This window comes from Lepisma saccharinum, chromosome 15 (genome assembly GCF_977018435.1).
Source record: "Lepisma saccharinum chromosome 15, izLepSacc3.1, whole genome shotgun sequence".
Taxonomy (NCBI): Eukaryota; Metazoa; Arthropoda; class Insecta; order Zygentoma; family Lepismatidae; genus Lepisma; species Lepisma saccharinum.
In genome coordinates, this window is record NC_139243.1 from 16,892,054 (window position 1) to 16,903,289 (window position 11,236).

Genomic DNA, 11,236 nt, shown 5'->3' on the forward strand with positions numbered 1-11,236 from the left:
CAAGAATTACAGATATTGCCAGTTCCATGCATATACCTATATGAAATCCTAACAAGCATGAAAATTTGTCAAAATACACACACAACAAATAAGGACTACCACACCTACAACACCAGGGGAAAGAATGACTTACATATGGAATTACACAATACCACATTCTACCAAAAAGGGGTAACATATAATGGTATACGCTTATTTAACATGCTACCAAATGCATTCAAAAATATAAAGTCATTGCCAGTATACAAGTTACATCTAAAAAGATTCCTAAAGGAACATTGTTTTTACACAGTGCAAGAGTACATTGATACCGTAAGTGACAGGAATAGCAACAATAATATAACAAAGTAGGACTGCCCTATCATCATTATTTTTTTATTTTTCCTTTGCTGTTTGATTTAATTTATCTAGATGTAAGTATAGGTGACTATTTAATGCTCAATTTATGTTTGTGTGTATGTATATATATATATACATGTGTGTACATAATGTCATAGCAAATTATGCAAGCATTGAATATAGAAAACATATTTTTAGGCAATATGTCTCAAGAAAATAACATTGAGCATGCATTTATTCTCTTTATACGATATCTTGTATCTTATGCTATCTATTGTATTTTATATTATATTATGCCTATAATTTTATAAATGTATTCCAAATGTACATGTACAATGTGACAGTTCCAAACTTTTGTAAAGTTGAATGGATGCTAATAAATCAATCAATCAATCAATCAATATATTTATTTTCTGGGATTACAACCCAATTCTCGGAATACAACTGATTCTTCTTTATCTTCTGGGATTACAACCCATTCTCGGAATACTACCGATTTTTCTTTATCTTCTGGGATTACAACCCATTTCTTTTACACTTTTCTAAATACACGATTACTTTTAATCGTCTAAGCTTACAAAGAATTCATTTTACTGATACTATTTGATCTTCTTTCATATTGTCTTCTCCTTTTTCCTTAGAGTCTTCTTCATAATTAACTTCCTTCTGTGCCTAACTGTTCTATCTTCTTCGTTCTTCTGTTCATACAATTGAAAAGTTTATTTCCATTTCCATATTACTTTCTGTGGCATCTTTCCTTTCACAGGTTTGATCTTTCCCTATCAGTCTCATTGTTCAATGGAGTGGTGACATAAATTAGCACTTATTATTCTTTCCTTAGATATCATTTGCTGAATCGATTTTCCCCCAACGATGGCTATCATATATATACAGGGTGTCATTTTAATGGCGCCCACGAACCACAGATTCGTGTAAAGGACATCAAAACAAACAACTTTTCTCAGTAACATTTTTCACGTTGTGCGTCAATTCGACGCTACAGCCGCTCAAAAAAGACCGTTTTGCCGCCTGGATGCTGGCAACCCAACACAACATTTGATCGTATCTGTGACGTCATTTCCTGCGGCGAAACAGCGCACGGTAGGGTTGCAAGGAACACACAAGTTTTGTGAAAAATGACAAACTACCAACCACATTATTAGCTGTAAAACGAAGCGAGAAACGCGTCCAGTAGACCGAACATCATAGTCTACCAGCCAGAAGATCAGCAGTCCTCTCAGGGGAAGGGGGAAGTGAACCAACGATATGAGAAATGGTAGAAACGTATTCAAAATGAAGAGTCAATATCGGATTTTGTCTTTGCCTACATGTCAAATATCAACAACAGTAACTTTTATTGTACTTACAACTTACATGTGGCTGTTTACGCCCAGCTACATGTCAAATATTTGCAAATCTCGTTGCAAGGTTGAAATCTACAGGTTTGTGTCCAGATGCCTTGTGGTACTTTGTGGTGATAACGGAAGTATCTGAGGTTCACGTTGTTACAATATGGCTAAAACACGTACAACCACAGTAACAATCTAATGATGAATCAGTAGCGAATATACTGCCCTGTTCAGAGTTGCAAACTATTGCATGTGTTTCCGGCACGTAGATAAACACAGTCGTCGGAGAGTTTGTTTTACTACTATTTATATCCCTGTATTTTCAACCATTTTTGTCACTTGCCTCATAATGCCCTGAATATACATTATATTATGTGTTGCTTACCTTTGGAATTTTGAGTTCTTTCATTTCTATTTTGTCATCTGTTCAGTGTGTCACAGACAACTAGTATCAGAAGGACGAAGTGGATAGACTAAATTGTAGATGCCAATTTGGTAACTAGATTTGCAAATATTTGACATCTAAGTGGAGACAAAATTCGATATGACTATTTCCATTTGAATTCTATTTCCTTTCTACCATTTTTAGCATCGTTTGTTTACTTCCTGTTAGGTTGCAGAACGTGTTTTCTCGTTTTGTTTTACGGTACATAATGTGGCTGATTGTAGCTGTCATTTTTCACAGAATATGTGTGTTCCTGGCAACCCTGTAACGCATCGCTTCACGACGGGATATGACGTCACAAATGCAATCAAATGTTGTGTGTGGTTGCCAGCATTCAGGCGGCAAAACGGGCTTTTTTTGAACGACTGTAGCGCCGAAACGACGCTCCAACGAGAAAAATGTTACTGAGAAAAGTTGTTTGTTTTAATGTCCTCTATAAGTTTCCGTGGTCCGTGGGCGCCATTAAAATGACACCCTGTATATAAATATATATATATATATCGTTTTACAGGAACTAACATTACAGAACCGAAAAAAGTTTTCTTCTTTCAAATAGATCATTAATATTTACCCAAACTAATAATTCCACGAATTTTTCTTCTGGTGAACTGGAACTCTTTCAGACACTTTATTAATTCTAGAAACGTCTGCTTGTGTTTATAAATCACAACATCTCCTTCCTTTGCACTAGTTTGTCTTATTTGTTTCTTCCGATTCTTTCAAATACTCAGTGCTTGTCATTATCTTGTTTCTCTTTTCCTTCCTCTTCTTCTCTTTCTTCTATTTTCTTTTCTATTCTTCTTCCTCTTCGAACTTTCTTCCAGTAAACAAATTACTTTCATTTCTCTCTTCTTCCAATCTGGTTTCTGCCAAGACTTCTTCTTATGTTCTACATCTTCATCAAATGCATGCTCCCCTTGTCTTTTCCGTCTCGTCTTCTCCTTCCTTCTCTTTGGCGAAGTAGCTTCAGAATCCATTTGATCTACGTCGACCCTTTTTAGCATATTCTTAACTTTCTTCAGGTTATTTTCTATTTTTAATTTCTTTCTCTTCTTCTTCCATGTCTTTACGTGAATATATCTAAATTTCATTTTACTTTTCTTCCTTCTTTGATTACATCTTCTGCTAGGCTTATACTTCTTTTCTTCCACAGCCAGAGACTCGTCACCGGAACTTTCTTCTTCTATCTTCATTTCTACATTGATCTCTTCATCATTACATTGACAACTAAATTTTTCATCCCTTTCTATTCCTCTTTTATCTTCTTCTATTTTCTTATCATCCTCTTTGACCTCTTTAAGTTCCTGAGTGTTTTCTTCTCGTAACTTTATAGCTACTTCTTCTATCTTGCTGTCATGCTCGTCATTGGAACTTTCCTCCTTCATCTTACAACTTCTATCTTCTATAAGGACCTTCACTTCTTCTATCTTGTCTTCATTTTCTTTTATTCTGGAAACATTTACTTCTGTCTTGTTGTAATTTTCTTCTGTTCTTGAAACAGCTACTTCTATCTGATACTCGCTTTCCCCAATTTTCCTTTCTGGACTTTCATTTCTTCGTTCATTTTCTTCTCTAATCTCTGAAACCTCATCTTTGCTTCTTCTATTCATATCTAAGCTCATACTCTTAATCGACAACATTGTTCCTTCTATTATTATCTCCCTTTTGTCAAACAATCCGAACATCTTTCTATTGTACTCTTCGCATGTTTTATTGTACTCTTCCATCTTCATCAATAACTTCTGGCACATTTCCATCACGGTCATTTCTTCCATTTTCTCTTGTTTTTCCTTCACTGTAGTTTCTCCGTTCTTGTCCTCGACTTTATTTGATTTCTCCATCTTGGCTTTCTCTCTTTGCTTTCTTATTCACAATTCTGCTAGCTGCAACATTGGTCGCCACTTGTGCAACGTCTCATTTGTGGGTAAGTTAAGGTAAGGCTCCATGTTATGGGTGCCAATTGTGCAATGTCCCTCTAGTGCACTTCTTAAAATAAACATACCACAGCTACATATATATCTTAATCTCAGGGGATAGGTTCTTTATTCGAGAATTCCAAATAAGAAAGTGTTTTATAGCCAAAAGGATATAGTTAAATGCGGATCTATATTCTGAAAACTGTACACAATACAGAGAAAATATATAGCGAAGCTTGTATATACATTGAAATATATATATATGCTGATTCCAAATTTACGTCGATTATATTCTTCTTATAAATATATGTATAATTGAAAGGAAATCTTCTTCTTTTCTTCTCACAATTTTGGGAACAAGGCTTCTTCTTATTTTCTTCCTTCTATTTTGGTAAAACACTTCTTCTTCCTTCCTATCTTTGATTTTGGAAAAGGCTTCTTCTTTTCCTATCGTTGATTAGTGAAAAGGCTACTTCTTCTTTTCTTCCTTCTATTTTGGTAAAAGGCTTCTTCTTCTTTTCTATCTTTGATTAGGGGAAAGACTTCTTCTTTTCTTTCTTATATTTTTGGTAAAATGCTTCTTCTTCTTTTCTTTTTATTTTTGGAAAAGGCTTATTCTTCTTTTCTTTCTTCTAATTTATTGTCCTTGCCTTTAAAGCGTAATCTTATTTGTTACATGTATGCGCTCGTTTTCCCAGCTTCTTTGGCATTATACAAACGACACAAGCTATAGTTATAGAAAGATTATGGCGACTAAACTGATAGTAGCGCCACCTCCTATGTAACGACCAAAAGGGGAATAGCCCAGGATCGTTAACAGCAAACGCTGCCTATGGCCCAGTGCGTCTAATAATGAGCACAACCTAAGTGCTTCGGGGCATCTAATTAAACACAGCGCCACCGAGGGATGGACAAATACAAAAGCTGAAGATGTTCTCCTCGTCAGAGGTATTAAATAAAATTTTGATCACTAGGATCAAAAAGGAGATACATTTCTGAATTAATTTGTTCACTTATTAACTTTCCTACTTGTTTCATATACGAGCTTATTCTTAATTATCTTAATTGGCTATTTACAACATTTTATTTACTCCTATAATTTTTATACTCTTCCTTTATGTATTTTGCATTTACTATAATATATATAATCACTCTTCTCCGCTCGTAGTTTCCACAATAAACTCTGCTCTTCTTTATATGGCATGCTGCCATCTATCATCACTTTCGGGAAACATTTCTTCCTTGCATTTTTCATTGTGTCATCGGAACTGGCACGTGACACAATTTGCGTCAGTCTGGTAGATTTAACATCTTCGGATTCAAAGGTCTTTAGAAATTTTCTCTTGAAAGTACCATAGTTGTTCAATTTGTGTTTATTTTCCATAAACCACAGTTTAGCTGTCTTCACAAGAACAAAGGGGATTTCATTCAAATTCTGTTTTTCACTCAAGGCCATTAAAGTTAAACTTTCCTGTAGGTCCTGCAGAAATTCTAATGGAAGTTGCTCATCCATTTCCACAGAGAGTTTTTTCAATTTAGTAATTTCACTATACTTAATGCTGACCTATTGTTTACTACTTGTGTCCTGAAGATATTTCAAGTCTTTTTCTCTCTCACAAATTTTCTTCTCCCTACCTGCAGAACTTTCAGAATCTAAATTGCCTACATACTTTCGGTACAGCTTCTTTTTTTCAGTGAAAACTCTCTTTCGGAACTGCTTGATGACGAAGTTTCAGTTTCCTTGTCTCTGCCTATCAATTTTTCTTCCTTTCCTTCTTTTCTTTCCATTTCTTACTTTGTCGTCTTGTGCTTTCCCTTTTGTTGCTCAAACAATTACCATTAAACTGCAATTTGAAGGTAGTTCGTCCCTAACGTTAAGTATTAAAAAAGGTAAAGTCTTCCCCTGTGCTTAGCACCACGTCATGAAGGCGTATAGGCGGTGTGGGAGTAACGCCCCACACTTTCTTGATCCAGTCATGAGTGGGGGTGATGTGATCAGCATCACGCCCCTGACCGCCTTTACCCCCCAGGGTTTCCTCCAGGTACCCATGTTATTCGACGCTTGGTAGGCGCCGGGGCCGCTTCCAACGTTAGAAAAGTTCCCGGATTTGAACCGGCCGGGGATCGAACCCGGGACCTTGAGCATGGTAGTCAAGCCGATTATCTGCCATCTTTCTTTCTATCTGTTTATTAAGATCTTGTATCTTTTCAGTATTCTCTTGATTTCCACAACAACTCGATTTTGTTTGAGTTGGTTCGACATCGACAATGACCACATTATGCCGTGGACTGGCGGACCATCCTACAGCACTGACTTTCTGCTGATCATCCTCTTGTGCCCTAACTTCTAATTTCTATACTTTTTCTCCTAATCGGTCGCTAATTTCCCAAAAAGTGCATTTAGTCTGCTCTATACTCTGATATAGGAAATCAAATCTTTTATCCTTTTCTAACTTGTTTTGCTCCATAATTTTAAGTAGTTCCTGTTTATCTCTACTCGACTCTAGCTTATCTTCTTCCCTAAATCTAAGCTGACCCTTTCTCATGCTTAACAAAATAGATTTCAAATAACAGCTCTCATCAAAAAACTACATCTTCCTTCACTTTTTTCAAATTTGTCCACTACCTTTGAGACACCCTGAGTAACTTGTCTCTTTTTCCTTTCTGAACGTTTCATTCTCCAGCTGATCTCGACAACGCTTACAAGAAAAAAATTTCCCCAGGCTTATCTTGAAATTTTTTAAACTCCTCTTCACTCATATCTTCACATTTTTTATGCACCCATTTCTTACACAACATTCAACAGCGCAATCAATGTCCAGTCTTTTCCCACAGCAATCTAACATGGTATCCCAGGGAATTTCGGGGACCTAGTCCTTCTCATAAGGTGACACTGATATACGATTCATGTTGTTGTTTCTGCTGACCTACTTCTCCCCTTCCCGATAACACAACACAAAGAGTTGTCAGTTTTTCCTTTAAGCCTAACAGCTGAAGCAACTCAACTTCACTTGACAACAGAATGTCTGGGCACGGGTCTACGTTTTCTTTTAACCAATAACCCAAAATTCATTACCGCGTTTCTTACATCATACAACAATCAGTGTTTACACAGCAACACCTTCGACAGATTACAAAGAAATCTCACTATTTTTTGTTTTTTTTAACCAAGACAATCCAAAAGCAATTCCTGGTAGTTTTGGGCACCATGTAATGATAAAACTGTGTCCTTGCAAATATTATTATAGTTTTCAATGTATGAAAGAAAGAATAACCAATTACCTTTACTTTCTTTTATTACAGAAGAAAAAACCAAGAAATCATTTGACAAACATTTAAAGGTTCTCGCTGATTCGCTGATGGTTCTTGGGGTTTATATGAGTTAACTCAATACAAGAGTTGACACCAGTACTTTAGATTATCTTGGTAAAATAAATATATTTATAAAAATAACAAAATTAACCTTTTTACTTACTATTACCTTTCCGGCCAGCCTTTAGAAATAATTAGCGTTTTTTAGAACTTTAGTTGGATTTTTCTTCAGAAGGTCAAGCATGAGGGGATTAAAAATGCGAAAGCACTGTACACTAGTGACCCTTCCACTAATATCCTCCATCTTCTTCTTCCGACGATCATCGCTGTCTTGTAGCTGGAGAAAATTTTTCTATGCAACCTTGGCTTCACTAGCTGAAAATCTGCAAAACTGCTGCAGACAGAGTTCACTCCCGCACAATCTTTCTTCCGGAGAGCCTTTCGCCAGAAGAAAATGTCCACAGAGGTCTACAAAGCTCAACAGACTGAGCACTAACTTGCATGTCTACCTCTCAGTATAAAATCTCCACGCCAACTACTGTAACAGTAACCTTTCTGTGCCAAAATGCACGCGTGCTTCTTCCCCTTTGTGTATCAGACTCAGTTTATTATCAAAAAAGGTTGTTTCAATTCCTTTTGCTCCTTGATGTGATCGATCGGTTACAAAATTGCAAGAATTTTAGAAAAAATTAAAATCAGGATTACTCATAAAGTATCCCTGACAGAGAAAATCTAAATAATGCTTTGAAATCAGCACAAAATTTGAAATGGGAATCAAAACTTTTTCCTCCAGAAAAAAGAAAAAAGTTATTTTTTGTAGAACAGTGATATTTGTTGGACATTTCTAATATAACATATTTGTCATATTTGACCAAGTATCTATCAGTATAAATAATTTGAAACAAATCCATGACTATGAAGCACACTGCTCTGGGTGATTTCGCATGTAATGACAAATTAGTTATTCACCAAATAATTCATACTGTGTACTAATTTTTTTTTACAGGTACCAGAACAAAAATGACATGGAAAACTTTTTCAAGTTGAAAGATATTTCAAGTTCAGATAGTCATCTGCCATTGTTGTTGGACGAGATGGAACAAGGAAGTGTGCAAGAACAGCCTTTTAATTGTTCAATTTGCAAAAGAAGTTTCAGTTGTAAAAGATACCTTGATGAGCATATATATTTCCACACACAAGAGAAGAATTTCAATTGTTCAATTTGCAACAAAATTTTCAATTGTAAACGGTATCTTAGTAAGCATATGAGTATTCACACACAAGAGGAGATTTTTAGTTGTTCAATTTGCAACAAAATTTTCAATTGTAAACAGTATCTTAGTAAGCATATGAGTATTCACACACAAGAGGAGATTTTTAGTTGTTCAATTTGCAACAAAAGGTTCAATCAGAAAGGAAATATTATTTATCATATGAAGGTTCACATGCAAGAGAAGCCTTTTAATTGCTCAATTTGCAACAAAAGTTTCAAGTTTAAAGGAACTCTTAGTGTGCATATGAGGAGGGTTCACACACAAGAGAAGCCTTTTAATTGTTCAATTTGCAACAAAAGTTTCAAGTATAAAGGAGATATTAGTGTGCATATGAGGATTCACACACAAGAGAAGCCTTTTAATTGTTCAATTTGCAACAAAAGTTTCAATTATAAACGAACTCTTAGTGCGCATATGACTGTTCACACACAAGAGAAGCCTTTTAGTTGTTCAATTTGCAACAAAAGTTTCAATTATAAAGGAACTCTTAGTGTGCATATGACTGTTCACACACAAGAGAAGCCTTTTAGTTGTTCAATTTGCAACAAAAGTTTCAAGTATAAAGGAATTCTTAGTGTGCATATGAGGGTTCACACACAAGAGAAGCCTTTTAATTGTTCAATTTGCAACAAAATTTTCAATTGTAAACAGTATCTTAGTAAGCATATGACTGTTCACACACAAGAGAAGCCTTTTAGTTGTTCAATTTGCAACAAAAGTTTCAATTATAAAGGAGATCTTAATAGGCATATGAGGATTCACACACAAGAGAAGCCTTTTAATTGTTCAATTTGCATCAAAAGTTTCAAGTATAAAGGAGATCTTAGTGTGCATATGTGGGTTCACACTCAAGAGAAACCTTTTAATTGTTCAATTTGCAGCAAAGGTTTCAATCGTAAAGGAGATCTTAGTGTGCATTTGAGGATTCACACACAAGAGAAGCCTTTTAATTGTTCAATTTGCAACAAAAGTTTCATTCGCAAAAAATATCTTAGTCAGCACATGATGGTTCACACACAAGAGAAGCCTTTTAATTGTTCAATTTGCAACAAAAGTTTCAATTATAAAGGAGATCTTAATAGGCATATGAGGATTCACACACAAGAGAAGCCTTTTAATTGTTCAATTTGCAACAGAGGTTTCAATCGTAAAAGAGATCTTAGTAAGCATATTTGGGTTCACACTTAAATGAAACCTTTTAATTTTTCTATTTGCAGCAAAGGTTTCAATAGTTAAGGAAATCATAGTGAGCATATGAGGATTCACACACAATAGAAGCCTTTTCATTGTGCAATTCGCACCAAAACTTTCAATCTTAGAGGATATCTTAGTGAGCATGTGAGGATTCACACACAACAGAAGCCTTTTAATTGTACAATTTGCAACAGAGATTTCAGTCATAGAAGAGATCTTAGTGTACATATGTGGGTTCACACTCAAGAGAAACCTTTTAATTGTTCAATTTGCAGCAAAGGTTTCAATCGTAAAGGATATCTTAGTAGGCATATGAGTATTCACGTGCAAGAGGAGCCTTTTATTTGTTCAAATTACAGCAAAAGATTTAGTCTTAAAGGAAATTTTATTTAGCATATGACGGTTCACACGTAAGAGGATCTTTTTATTTGTTCAGTTTGCGGCAAACATTTCCGTCGGAAAGGAAATCTTTAGGACCATACGGATGAAGGTTCACATGCCAAAGAAGCCTTTTTAATTGTTCAATTTGCAAGAAAAGTTTTGCCAAATAGGACATTTTATTGTGCATATGATGTTCACACCAGAGAGGAGCCTTTTGTTTGGTTTGGAACAAAAGTTTCAGTTGAAAAATATGTCACTGAGAGTATGTTAAGAGGAACCATTTAATTGATCAATTTCCAACAAGAGGTTCACCAAAATTGAAATCAGGATATGTTGGTTCACACTGGAGATAAGTCTTAATGGTTTAATTTGCAACAATATTGCAATCATAAAGCATATATTAGTGAGCACATAAGAGAAACCTATTATTTATTAAATTTGTAAGAAAACTTTCAATCATAAAGGAGATCTTATTGTGCATATAAAAGGTTCACATGCAAGAATTGTGTTTTAATTGTTCAATTTGTAAGAAAGATTTTGCCCCCTCACCCTCCCCCAAAAAATTGTGCAAGCAAGGGTTTACATTTATGAGAATCCTTTTTAATTCTTTGATTTGCAACAAGAGTTTTACCTCTAAAGGGTTTTTATTGTATATTACATGTTTCACATCAAAAGAAACCTTTTTGTTGTTCAATTTGCAACCAAGATTTTTCCCATAAATTCTCAGTTGATATAATTTGAAAGCGGCTTGACGGAGGACGATGAAACTTCAGGTGTGGGTAATGGGTGTGGGGCACACCAGATGGGGCCTGTATGCATCATGGCAGTCATCTTGAAAGCCACCATTTTGGAATTTCCTCCAGATTTTCAAATGGGAAGGGAGTCATGTGGCACATTATTTAAGATGTGCATTTTCTCAAACAATAATATGCAGTTATTTTCCCCCTAACTTTATTTTGTGAGGTTATTTTGACAGTTGAAGTTGAAATTTGGCATCCTACAAAATAAGCTCTATGTGTTTTGACT

At 35.3% G+C, this 11,236-nt stretch overlaps 1 protein-coding gene across 1 annotated transcript in view; it reads left to right on the plus strand.

Annotated features, from left to right (window-relative positions):
- Positions 1-9,893, plus strand: part of LOC145999140 (uncharacterized) — a 34,166-nt gene extending 24,273 nt beyond the window's left edge. Inside the window, exons 3-4 of the mRNA XM_083136073.1 lie at positions 8,368-9,293; positions 9,853-9,893. Coding sequence (XP_082992199.1) covers positions 8,368-9,293; positions 9,853-9,893 — 967 coding nt within the window. The remainder of the gene's footprint in view (positions 1-8,367; positions 9,294-9,852) is intronic.
- The last annotated feature ends 1,343 nt before the right edge of the window (positions 9,894-11,236 follow it).